The 13,154-nt window shown below is 49.4% G+C and overlaps 1 protein-coding gene across 4 annotated transcripts in view; it reads right to left on the bottom strand.

Annotated features, from left to right (window-relative positions):
• The window catches only part of DOP1B (DOP1 leucine zipper like protein B), a 103,735-nt gene that overhangs the window by 10,348 nt on the left and 80,233 nt on the right, over positions 1 to 13,154 (bottom strand). For all 4 annotated transcript variants that reach the window (XR_005527738.1, XM_039228463.1, XM_039228468.1 and 1 more), the window contains 9 exons: positions 11,245 to 11,300; positions 9,848 to 9,952; positions 9,695 to 9,761; positions 7,713 to 7,857; positions 5,473 to 5,555; positions 5,164 to 5,273; positions 4,914 to 5,060; positions 3,854 to 3,915; positions 3,238 to 3,366 (listed from right to left, as the gene is read on the bottom strand). Coding sequence is in view for 3 of the 4 variants with exons in the window: in XM_039228463.1 (XP_039084394.1) it covers positions 3,238 to 3,366; positions 3,854 to 3,915; positions 4,914 to 5,060; positions 5,164 to 5,273; positions 5,473 to 5,555; positions 7,713 to 7,857; positions 9,695 to 9,761; positions 9,848 to 9,952; positions 11,245 to 11,300 (904 nt within the window). In the remaining variant the exon portion in view is untranslated. The remainder of the gene's footprint in view (positions 1 to 3,237; positions 3,367 to 3,853; positions 3,916 to 4,913; positions 5,061 to 5,163; positions 5,274 to 5,472; positions 5,556 to 7,712; positions 7,858 to 9,694; positions 9,762 to 9,847; positions 9,953 to 11,244; positions 11,301 to 13,154) is intronic.

Here is a 13,154-nt window from a genome sequence, read left to right as displayed (position 1 = left end):
TAATATTCCTTCCTTAGCTGAGGGATAAAACCTTCCAAGCGGAAGGAGCTTCTGTGGGCAGAGAGTGGGAGAGAGCCCCGAGACACGGTCCCCGCACCACTGTTCCACTGTTCCGTGGGAGCTGGTGCGGGCTGGCCACCTCATCTTGTCTGCCATCTGTGAAACTGGAGCAGTCCCCAACTCCACCCACCTCACAGGGCACCTACTCAAGGCCACAGCTGATCGCCGGGAGCCAAAGGGCTCAGGTTTCAGGCCCGGGTTTGCCACTCGGCAACACAACTTTAGGCAGGTACCACTCTCTCGGAGCAGCGGTATCCCGATGTAAAAACAGAGCTAATACATACAGGATGAGGAGGAAGACTTAAAAGGTGGGACATCCTCCAACGGATCAGGGAAGGGCCAAAGTCACCCAGCCTGAGGGGTACAGAGTGTTGCTGCTAGATCCTCTGATGCCCCTGGTCAGGGCCTTTGTTGGGGGTGGTCTCCTCCCATTTGAGACACACAGTCCCTTAAAAAAAATCCTTGGTTTGGGCTTATCTACAGCTTCTTTTGTGATCAACAGAAGATGTATGCCACTCTGCACCAAGCTGTACCGAGCCGCTCAGCTCTACACCCTGTGCACACAGACCTCTTCCGGACTCCCTGATGGTGCCATTGATCGGGGGAAAGGGATTCCAGGGTGCATCCCAGGGGAGAAACATTAGAAATTCCTGCGTACTTATAGATTAGGCCTAAACTATTTACCATGGCGTGCAACTTAGAAGCTTCTGGATGTATCTCTTCCCCTGATTTGGGCATCATTGGTCTTTGGGGGCCAGTCGTGTCCCAAGACTATCAGAGAAAGCTCTGAATTCTGTGGACCCGGGCCTCACACGGGCTGCGCCTATCAACAGTCTTGCAGACAATGACAGTAAAGTGGAAAGTGCTTTGTAAATTGTAAATTAACAAAAGATGAAAGGGGGTAAAAATGCCCATTTTTAAAAACATGGATCATTATTTGAAACATAGCATTTGAGCTATGCGAAATGGAGGGTATATGGAGAAATTCCTCCTTCTCTAGGGGCCCCCAAACCGCCTCCAGATTAAGTCAGCACTCGCAGGCGCACACATACTTTCCTATAATATGTATAGTATTAAATCGTCTCTCCTCAGAGCTCTGATCTCTTAGAACTGCTGGATGCTTCGAGCCTGCATGGTCAGACCACACCACTGTCTGAGAAAGACTGTCATCTGTATTTTTCCTGTTCTACACACATCATACTGTCTCTCTAACTCTCTGGGTCTCACCCCAAATTTCAAAGGCATGTGTGATGGGAAATGGGGGAGAGAACGAGCAGATGTTTGCTCTCGGCCTGGAAAGGAACCGGAAGGACCGCAAGGTGTACTGGCCAACACGTTCTCCTTTCTAGCTCCCCACTCTCGCCGCCCCTGAAAGTGGACTTAACGCTGTGCTTTCAGATGCTGCCGAGCGGCCGGGTGTGTAAAGCAGCCACGCGGAGGCCGCACAGGCACTAGGGGGCCGGTGGTCCCTGCTGTCCCTTTTCCCTCCAGATCTTGTGGGGTGCAACAGAGCTAGGCTTGGACCCTGCATCCAGCTAAAGGCTTTGGAGGGCTGCCATCACCCTTACTGGCACTCCTGGGTGCCACCTGACTGAGTCAGCCTCCCGTCAGCAGTTCCAGAAAGGATCTGTCAGTATCTGAACATTTGCCTTCATGTATTTCAAGCGGTCAGGGCATTAGGACGTGAAAATCCCCTAATGTACTTCCCGTGCTGAAGCTATGTCAGTTTTACTGTGAAGATACTTTATTATTGCAAATATATAGCCATAAGTAGTAATTGTAAAAGCTATTAGTGTTCTGAACTAAAACAATTAGGAGCTTTCAAATAGTTAATCAAGTTGGGATGTGGGCTGACAATTACCACTAATATTAAGAGTCATCAGGATGCCTTTGGGGAGAGAACAAGCTTAGTGAACTGACAGATAATTATAAACATTTTTGAAATGGGTTTATTTTTGAGAGAGAGAGTGTGTGAGCAGGGGAGGGGCAGAGAGAGAGAGAAAGAGAATCTCAAGCAGGCTCTGCGCTGTCAGCACAGAGCCCAATGTTTAACCAGCTGAGCCACCCAGGCGCCCCTATAAACATTTTTTGTAAAGGATGGAGTACGAGATTTATATCATAATTCCACCTGAATGCAACCCAACTGCTCTTCAAGTCACAGACTGGAATACCGTTCAGCAATAAAAAGGAGTATGTTGTTGATAAGTAGAACGGAATGGAAGACACAAGTCAAAGAAGCCAGACTCGAAGGCTGCACCCCATCTAACTGCATTTAGGACATCGTGGAAAAGATGAAACCATCTGAACGGAAGGCAGAGTTGCACTTGGCAAGGAACCGGAGAATGGGGCATGACTCAAAGGAGCACAGGAGGCTCTCTGAGATGACGAGAATGATGTGTGTGTCTGACTGTGGTCGTGGTTACAGGACCGGACGTGTTTATCATAACTCATAGAGCTGTACACCCCGAAAGGGTGACTTTTACTGTTTACAAATTATCCCTTAGTAAACCTGACCCTCAAAAGAGGATTCACACCACAATTCTAATATTTGTAAAATTGCTTATTACACTAGTCTTCATGATATTAATCAAAAAATATCTGTCAAGAATTGTACTAAATTTACTTGATTCCATTTCAGGCTATGAGTCTTAAGGAAAATACATTTCTTTTTGAGAATTCTTTCATATCGTGGAGAAGGGTGAATTTTGACATTTTATGAGGAGAAAAATCCTTCAAAATCATGTATAATAGATGCAATAATTCATTTTTGAAGCAAAGAACAAACTGAGTATGAAGCACGGTGAAGGAAAGGTCAGGCACTTCTCCAAAATCCTGCTCCTTCACCAGCCTCGATTAGTGTTGTGACCTCACAGTATCTTGACGGCAGGAGGGATCTGGCAGGGGCAGTGCCCAGAAAGTGCTGTCAGATTTCTAGAAACTACCTACTAGAAACTAACAGCATTATAATCACTGGTTTTTAAAATACAGTTTCAGATTCACCAATACATTTCTGGATTGTTCTTCTATGATAACTCCTGACGAGTGCTCATTTCAACACTCGACGGTCCTGCCAGAATGTGCTACGGGCCGCTCTGGTAGCTGGCCCGTGTCGGCCAGCTGGGGGTCTGCCAGCCGAGAGGGGGGTGGGCACAGGGCGAGGGGGGGTGGCTTTCTTACCTTGTATCAGAGGAAGGTAGAGGTGGTACTGGTCAAGTTCTCCACTGAAGACAGCAAAAGCCTGACGCTTGAGCAGCATCGCTTTCTGCTCAAAACTTGAGAACAGTTTTAAAGAACTGCTCTGCATGTCTACGATAAATACAGCCAGGAAGTTCCATTTAGTGAGAAAACCGGAGTCAGAGGGAAGCAATAGGAAATTCACACTAGTGCAATTTCTATCTGTCCTGGTGAAAAAATTGTGATCTTCACTAAGTAATTATGATCTTGTGACTACTATTCACATATTTATTTATACACGTAAATACGTCTTTAATGACCTTTAATGACAGGGCATTAGGAGGGAGTAGAAGGGACAGACAAGGAGTCGATCATTACTCTCGAAAGTACTCCTCCATTGTAAAGCTGCCGGAAAGGTTGTCAGAGCCTTCTGGTCAACAGACTGGAACTAGGACGGCTCATTTGCTAGTCCTGACACGTTATGCACGTTACATTACGGTCTGCAGCTTAGATGGCACCAGAAAAGATCTGGGTGGGGCTCTGAAATACGTGAGAAAAGCTGATTATGATGCACTGGTCCTTTAAAGTGTGACTTATGTGCGCGTAACAAACAACTTACTCATTAGATCTTTAAACATGGTTTTCTCGTGAGTCAGGAGATGGTCAATAATGGACTTCCAACTGGATGTTAAAAAAAGCAAAATTAAATATGTCAAGGATGACAGTCTGCTTGAAGGCATCAAGAAAAGAACATGCCCCTTTTAGATCTATTAAAGACTCTTCTGAAAAGTTATTGAAATGAATAGTTTTTATACAAGGGAAGGCTGAGCAAAAGCTCTTCACGTACATACTGAACACAGGCAATGAACAACCCGGGAAAGGATGAATCACTCCCAGCTTATAGTAAACGAATAATGGTTTTGTCAAGAGTTGCCCTTGACTATGTTCACAGGACGACATCGCATGCTTGTGCTGATGGACACCAGCGCGGAGTAGCGGCAACAAACACCACTAGTCTTCAAATAGGTCCCCAGGAGGGGCGACGGGGTCTCAAGGTGGAGCCACAGGACGGGGGGGAGGCAGGGCAAACTGTCAGGCTTTCTGGAAAGCTGACCAGTCTCTGCCCTCTATCCCTGCTGTGAATGAATAAAGACATGTTGGGACACGCCAGAGGGAGAGTCACTGAGTGTTTTTGTTGACCTCTCAGAAAAAGGCACTGGGAGTTCACCTCGCGTCTGTACCTCAATGGATCTCTGCCAGCAAAGCGCCTGGACTGCTGCACGGTCTCCCTGAGAACTTGTGTAAGCTGAGACACGGGATAGGGACACCACAGCGTCACTAGCGGGCTCTGTCATCTTAGTGCTGGCGGCATATTCTGTGACTTCCAGACGGAGCAGTATACTAGACCAGGGGCCGTGGGAACCCTGTTTTGTGCATTCTAGGGATACGTTCCCTTAATTGAGATTCTCCTGAGGAGAAAAATGTACCTCTGTATTTTTAAACCACCTGATCTCTCTCTCATGAACACAGTTACCATGCGAGCTTGTGACAGTGACATCCCCGGATCTGGGTTGATGCTAACCCCTCCCATTTCAAGTATGAGAATTAATTATGTAAACCAAAACCCTTTTTCCATTAGAGGATTTGCAGCACGCTTCGGTCAGGATGGCGTTTCTTACTGTGCACAGCAAGTGTCCATTTGGAAGAAAGCAGGGTCCATGAATAACTCCAGGACTTCTTTTTTCCAGGCTCGCTTTGTATAGGCGTAGCCGCTCAGGGAGCTCAGCAGCTGAGCGCCGGCCCGGAAGCTGGGGGTGTTGTAGGCACTGAACAGGGGCGGGGAGGAAGAAGGTCAAGGTCAAAGACTGTGAGAAGAAAGCCACTTGATGCATTTCCCATAAGCTAGTGTGCTGCCTCCGGGCAGGATACCTGTGATTGCGTAGGTACGGAAACACATAATAGAGCAAGCGGGAGATGAGCGGCACCGCCTTCTCCTTCTCGTCACTTCGATAAACCATGTCCAGGAGAGACGCCAGGACCTACCAGAGTGGGACCACAAGACAGAAATCCGCTGAAGCCGGCGACAGTGAGAGTCAGTCCTCAGGGTGGACGTCACCTCACAAGAAAACTCTGGGGGTGCAGCTTGGGGCCAAGAGCGACCCCTGAGCTCCCCTGGGGGTGCGTGAGGGAGGCTGGCCATCAGGCCCGTGAGGGAAGACCAGTAGAGGGCGGGCTCACCTCTGCCAGGAGAGACAGGGCCTGCACGCTGTACACCGATGGGGCGGACGCGGATACCATTGCTGCAGCTGTGGTGGTGGCATCTGCTGACAGAAAGACACGTTTGTATGAAGGGCTGGGCCACCATTCAGGCTCCGAAAGCATCGCATGGACGTGTGATGAGTCCCTCCTTTCACACTGAGTACGTAATGTTCTCCGTTAGCGCGCTCCATTCCAGCAGTAAGCATCAGGGCACTGTGGTCAAGTACTTTCCCCCCCAGCTCTCTGCTTCGAGTCATTCTCAGAGCATCAACAGCCCCTTGCGTGATCCATCAGCTCGGCCTCTGAGCCCCTTGACCTTCTTCTCTCTTTCGAGAATCTTTGACTCCTCGCCACCTTCGTCATCAGTCACCAGCACACCCTTGACGTCATCAACTTCCAAAGTCTCCACTTCCAGCCTCCTGCTCTGACTACACCTTATCTTTCCCGAATCCTCACACAGGCCAGCAGACGCTTCAGCTCGCCACCTTGGCTACCCATCAACTCCTCCAGGTCTGCTCTTCTTACCTCCCCACCTGCAACCACCGTCTGCCATCCACCTGGCAAGCGACCGGACTCCTGCTGTTCTCTCCCTCTGAAGCACTCACCTGGAAAAATGCAAAGCTGGCGAAACCCAAAGGTCGGCCTATGCAGTTCTGTGTAGCTAAATGCTCTGGAGAAAACCAAACCACTAGGAGATAGCTCTCACTCTCCCTCATCACCCTGAGCCTCAAAAAGGACCTCATGCTACCAGACAGTCCCCCCACATGGACCTCAGTGGTATGCTGGCTTCCCTGCTCTCCAACATAATTCAGATCCTCCCTCGATAACCATTAATAATACTGTTCCCTTCTCAGCTGGTAACCTTACCTCATATTTCATGAAGAAAATTAATGGAAACTAACAGGCACTCCGGTCACTTTGGCCATGAAGAGTTATTAATCTAGAAAATATGTATCTATGTTCTCTACCTTGTCTCCTGTTTTGATAGACATGTCCCTGGCTCCTATGGAAGAACAATAATTCCATTTATGATATCAACCCCGGCCCCATGGCCATCAAGGGCTTTGCTTTCTAACCATCCTTTTTCTCTTTGATATTTATTTCTTCCTCTCTGCTGCCCTGTTCTTTTTTTTTCCTTTTTAAAAAAAATTTTAAGTTTATTTACTTATTTTGAAAGAGAGAGAGAGAGAGAAAATCCCAAGCGGGCTCCATATTGTCAGTGCAGAGTGTGACACAGGTCTTGAACTCATGCAGTGACATCATGACCTGAGCTGAAACCAAGAGTTGGACGCTTAACCATCTGAGCCAACCAGGCACCCTCTGCTGCACTGTTCTGTCACCATACAAATATACGTTGGCATACTCCAATTTAAAAACAAATCAAATAAGAGATATTCTTTGGTCTTTGGTTCTACTTGATTACTGTCCTATTGACAAGTGAGCCTCAGGAAGTTCTCTGCATTCACGCCGCCTCCTCCTCCTCCTCCTCTCCCAGCCTCTACTCTACCTACTCCAGTGTTCCCACCCCAGTGGCCTCCATGTTGTTAAGCCTAGTGGGTCTCCGTCCAACTTGCCTCCATTTCTCGGCGGCCTTCCATGGTGTTATTCCTCCCTTCTTCTGGAAGCACTCTCATATATCCATGACTCTACGCTCTCTTGGTTTTTCTCCAACCTCAGTGACCACTTAAGCGTCTTTTCTGGCTCCTCTTTTTCTGACATCTCAAATTTAATACTTGCAAAACCAAGATCAATTTCCTGTCCCAGAATGTTATTTCAGTCCTCTCCATCTCAGTAAGTTGCGTAAGCCAAAAACCAAAGTCATCCTTGATTGCCTTTTCTGTTAACTACCACATCCAGCCCATCGGCAAGTTCTGTGGACTCTGCATCTACATCAGTCCACCTTTCTGTATCACCCCTGCCTCCAAGCTAACACTCTTTCCCACACCACTCTAAAGTCCTTTTAGTTTTTAATTTCAATTAATTTACTTTTTTATTTGAGAGACAGAGAGAAATGGAGAGAGGGAGAGAGCATGAATTGGGGACAGAGGAAGGAGAGAGAGAATCTGAAGCAGGCTCTATGCTCAGCTCAGAGCCTGATGTGGGGCTCAATCCCACGACCCTGGGGTCATGACCTGAGGCAAAATCGAGAGTCAGATGGTTAATGGACTGAGCCACCCAGGCGCCCCAGCAGGCATCATTTTCTGACCCTGTATACTTACCGCACAAATCTTCCTCAGCATCAGATTCTTCTAGAGAGATCTGAGGCTGGGCCTTCACTTCCAGGTTTCTGCTTAGCCAGCTGGTTTGTTCCAAGGAAGAGCCAGCAATGTTCCCTACAGCGTCTAGGATTTTTTGAGTGACTTCCTGAAAAGAGGAAAGGAAGTTAGCTCAGGAAAAGACTCTGAAATGCCTGAAACTGTGCCATTTAGTAGAAATCTAATACAGGCCACAACTATGAACCACACAGGTAACGTGAAGTCTTCTAGGAACCATATTAAAGGGTCAAGAAGCAAGTTCATATTGTTTAACCTCATATACCCAAAATTTGATCAACACGTAATCAATATAAAAATTATTAACAAAATTTCACGGGTTTTTTTTTGCACTAGCCCTTTGAAATCTGATGTGTATTTGAGACTACAGCTCATTCAATTCAGAGCTGCCACATTTTAAGGGCTTACGAGCCACTCGTCGCTAGCAACTACCATACTGGCCATCACAGGCACGCCACAGAGAAACACGAAGTCCTAGCTGCACCCTGCATCTAGCAGACTTGTTTCCCAGTTTCTTTAGGACCGTGGTCCTAGGTCTCTAGGACTTGCTAGAATGGTGTCTTTCAATAATATGGCAAGAAACAAAATCAACTAAATTAAGTTGACTTGATGAGGGTGAAGTGAGGAATGATCTGTATCAGGAGAATAATCAGTAAAGAATCTGGCCAGGTGGCTGGGATGGAGGCAGAAATGCTGAGTCCCTTTCTCAAGCCAGCATCATCAAGTCTCACCAGCAAAGACTGGCTGCACGTCCTTGCCATCTGAGAACGAGCGGCCCTGGCTGCCACCGTGAGCCCGGCAGTTGGGCAGGCACGGGGCGAGAGCACTGCGGTGGGAAGAGGAGCACGTGAGGAAGCTACCTGTGGTGAACCCGGGCAGAGGTGTGGTGTGGCCCACAGCGGCAATTGAGAGCAGGAAAAGGGACTGAGGGCTCAGAGAGTGTCCCACTTCCGATGCAGTGAGTGGACAGGGAAGAGGTGTAGGTGTGCCTCGAAGCAGGGGTGAGGAGTTGGGCTGTCGGGGAGGCTGGGCATCATGAGACAGGAGTAACCAAAGGGAGCAGGGGGGAGGTACACCAGCTGCCGTCACCCGCGTGGCCACAGCTACCGCCAGAATGGACAGAAGGAAAGGGCACGCTGTAGGTCATGGGCCACGAAGTGGGTGGCCTTGAGAGGCTAGTTTGGGCAGTGCTGTCCAACTTCCGGTCATGCAGCATCAGCTTTCTTCCCCACAAGTGGAGGCCACGGGCATCCCTGGACGGTCTACGCCTGGCTGTGCTTCATGCCGTACTCGGTGGGTCAGCACGGACACCGGAGAGGCCTTTCACAAAGGCCAGGGATCACCATGGTCAGCAGTAACATCTCCAGGGCCATAAAACGGATCCACGTCCCGGTTTAACTCAAAACCGTGGGTCCAAAAGCCCCTCAATCAATGATTCTACTGGCTGCAAAGCCGTGATTTCCTGACCCCATCGTTCTATTTGTAGTTGGCATCTTACTCTAAGGTTTCCCTCCTCCCGGGGTGAGTTTCACTTTTACTTTTCAGGCTTTCGGAAACTTCCCATGAGCAAATGCTGCTTTAGCGAGGAGGGGCAAGACTGGTCTCAAGGACAGAAATCCACGCGCAAGGAACTGCTGTCCTAACGCTGTGGGGGGGGGGGCTGCTCTGCCTCCGTCTGTGTGCGGTGAGGAGAGGGGGCATCGGGTCAATCCCTAGCGGACTGCTCAGGCCTGATGCAAGAACTTCGGCAGGAGACCCGGCCCGGGTCCCTGGAGCCCCCTAAAGACAGTGATGAAGGAAGTCAGATGTGACGACAGAGGCAGATCTAAGAGCCGATTCTGCCCAGCGCGGATTCTCCACGAGCACCTCCTCTAAGGGTGGACACTACTCCCGGGCGGCGACATCTGTTACCCTTTTCACACACAGACCTGCAGGTCTTTTTGGTCCTTCTTGCTTTCCAGGTTGGGGGTTCTCGTCACAAAGTCGTTCAGCATGCTGTTGAGAGACAGGCGGCCTCAGACTAAGAATGTTGCAGGAACAAGCCGTGTTCCCGCAGGAAAAGGCAGTGACGGGCACGATACCTGAGAAGCAGGAAGTATCCAGGGGGAGCTAGGTTCAACTGCACGGACTCCTTTAACACACCCAACAACGGAGGAAAGTTCTCTTGCAAGGCCGTGACTGGGAGCCTATGTTTAGAAAACAGGAAAGAATAACCCGACTGTGAACAAGCCAAAACACACATTATAAGCACATTCTAGGTCCAGGCAGTTGGAAAGCAGAGGGCAGGTGGCCTATCTGATCTCTTTGTTCTTTTTTAAATTAAAATACACACAAGCTAAATTTTTGTATTCTGGCAAGAACTTGGGGAGTCTGAGGACCAGAAATCCTGCTGCTGACAAGTCAGGTGCTCCCGGTTTCCTATGTATCCAACAAAGGATTGAACCAGAGGGCTATCTGACCCCTTGGGCTGGTCTAGCACTAACATCCGGCCTCTACGGTGTCGCTGGTAACGGGCACAGCCATCAGCCCACAAAGTCACCCACCAGGAAGCTGATCTTCAGGAGTTCTCATGCCAAGGCCACATAGCACAACAGGCCGCAGCCGGAGGGCCGTGGGTTCAAGTCCTGAGCCACCTCAGCAGGGCCTCCTCTGCAAGAGGACGAGGCTGGAAACCTAACCTGCAGCGGCTGGTGGCTCAGGGGTCACTGCGGCCACCGTGCCAGACGCCTGCTCGTATTACAGAGCACGGCAGTGACCAGGACAGACGCGGCCGGCTCCTCTAACTCCTGGAAGAAGGAACTGTAACAGCGCTTGTGGGCGAAGTATTGACAGCGGGTCGGAACTTAACCCCAGACCCAGGGGCTCCCGGGACTGCGACGCTCCGACTACCCACCGGAGGCCTCAGGCATGGCGGCCTGCAAGGAGCTTGGTGTGAGAGCCCTGTTAACCGAGGGGCTGGGGCCTGGTCCTCGGACTGCCTGCCTGTGCGAGTGCAATTCCCGGCCCTCGAGAAGGGGGCTACGTCCCCCACCTCCCCCTCGTGACCGCGACAGAGGCGGCCCCGCACGGTGGATCGGTAAGGCTGCCCTTCCACCTGGGGAACCTGCTTCAACGCCTCTTGTCACGGAGGCTGAAAACAGACACAAAGCTCAGTAAACCCAAGCAGAAACCACGGGAAAGCACTGAGCACTCAAAAGAATCCTCTAAGTCTTTAACACTCGGCACTGAACGTGAAGCGTTCAAGTGCCAGCACAGGCGTTTTACAACATCAGATTAGATCTCTGGAGAAGGAAAAGGAAGACCCTCAGGGCGTTTGTTGTCACATTTTGGGAAGAAACCAGGACACCTTCAAGATTATTGTCTGAACTAAGGCCCCCAGTTGGCAAGAAATGCAATTGGGAGTTACATTTATAATCAGTGCAATCGCATCTGTGCAGGGATTATTGCGACTGAGAAATGTCTGGAAGGGCTGCCGCACCTCTGGATGAAGGCGTAACAGAACTGTAGCACAGGGATATCCACCAGGGGCGCCTTCTGAAAATGAAAGTGAAACCAATTACTCCAAGTTGCTTAGGAAATTAGGTTAAAGAAAGAATTAGAATACAAAACGAAACAGAGTCTATATCCTCACAAAGCAAAGGTTTTTAGCCAGACAGTCTTTCAGAGGTGAAAGCACACGTGAAAACAGCCCCCAGGTGTAACAAAACACATGAGGTCCCAAATCATCACCGCCTTTCTGCCCTTATCATCAGACTTCAGGGTGAGTCCCCTTGAGGCTTTTTTTTTTTTTTAATTTAAATTTATTTCTGAGAGAGAGAGAGAGAGAGAGAGAGCGTGAGCAGGGGAGGGTCAGAGAGAGAGGGAGACACAGAATCTGAAGCAGGCTCCAGGCTCTTAGCTAGCTGTCAGCACAGAGCCCGACGCGGGGCTCGAACCCATGAACCATGAGATCATGACCTGAGCCTAAGTCGGATGCTTAACCGACTGAGCCACCCAGGCACCCCGTCCCCTCCAGGCTTTTAACAAGTATTTGAGGAAAATCTGGCGTAATAACTGAACCTCCCCAAACAAAACCGTGGTGGCCAAAGTTGACCCTCATGAGTGCATGCGATTCATACAGACAAGAGACAATAAAAAGGTCTTAGCTCAAGGAATTCCCTCAAACTCAGCCCAGAGAACTTCCACTTAGAAACTGGTTTTGAAAACACATATATTTTTCTCTCCTGGCTTATAAAAAGCTATTTGTAGAAGTTATGGAAGTTGAGCCGATCAGCGAATCATAAAATGTAATTTTGTTGTTTGAACAGCCAAAAACCAGCCAGCCAGACGAGATCCAGTGTTTTTTTTGTCTGTTTATAGATTTTGAGAGAGAGCAAGCACATGCGTGTGAGTGAGGGCGGAAAAGAGAGAGGCGGGAGAGAGGATCACAGGCAGGTTCCACACTGACACAGGGCTCAATCTCACAAACCTAGAGATCTTGACCTGAGCCAAAATCAAGGAAGTTCAACTGACTGAACCACCCAGGCGCCCCCTAGTGTGTGTGTTTTTTTTTTTAGCCCATGAGTTGCAGATATTTGTAGAGCTTCAAGTAACACAAAGGAACAAAACTACAAAGGTACATAAAAGCCATTGCTGAGTCTCCTTCTGGTGGACAGCTGCCTCTGGTTCTCGTAGGAAGCGACCACCGGCTTGCAGGGTCAGTTTCCTGACACCTGAGACTGGCTCAGAGTTATAAATGCCAAGTCACCGAGGATCTGACATTCCCTCCATCCCCGCTCCTCTCTTCAGGGTTGATTACTTTAATATTTACGTACAAGAACGAAAGGCAACAAGACTACGTGGCATTCGAGGGAGGCCCAGGGGGCAGACGTCCAACCCACACCACGGACATCTTCCATGTGCGTTTCACAGCTGATCCCTTAAGGGCTTCCACCCCTCCATAATCTGGCCGCGTGGTGTTCATTTGAGGCTGGCTCATCTTCGTTTCCCAACTAGAATACAGGGGACTGAGGGTAGACACGTGTTACTACTAAGGACTCCTCACCCCTGAAGCACACGGTTATGTTCAGTTTTGGAACGAAGGAAGGACACAGCTGGCCTTCCCAACATGGACACCACCCTGCACCTCTCTGAGCTGTCAGCACAGAGCCTGATGCGGGGCTTGAACCCATAAGCTGTGAGATCATGACCTGAACTGAAGTCGGATACTCAACGGACTGAGCCCCCCAGGCGCCCCACATTTTAACCATTTCTAAGCATCTAGTTCCGTGGCGTTAAGTTCCTCCACAATGTGTGCAGCCATCCCCACCAGCCGTCTCCAGGACTTTTTCATCTCCCCAAACTGAAACTCTGTCCCCGTTCAATAGTCACTCCTGTCCCCTCTCCTCC

The sequence above is a fragment of the Hyaena hyaena genome, unplaced genomic scaffold (assembly GCF_003009895.1).
Source record: "Hyaena hyaena isolate Hyena2069 unplaced genomic scaffold, ASM300989v1 scaffold_2, whole genome shotgun sequence".
Taxonomy (NCBI): domain Eukaryota; kingdom Metazoa; phylum Chordata; class Mammalia; order Carnivora; family Hyaenidae; genus Hyaena; species Hyaena hyaena.
Note: the sequence above shows the minus strand (reverse complement) of the source record. Positions and strands in the feature narration are given on the sequence as shown.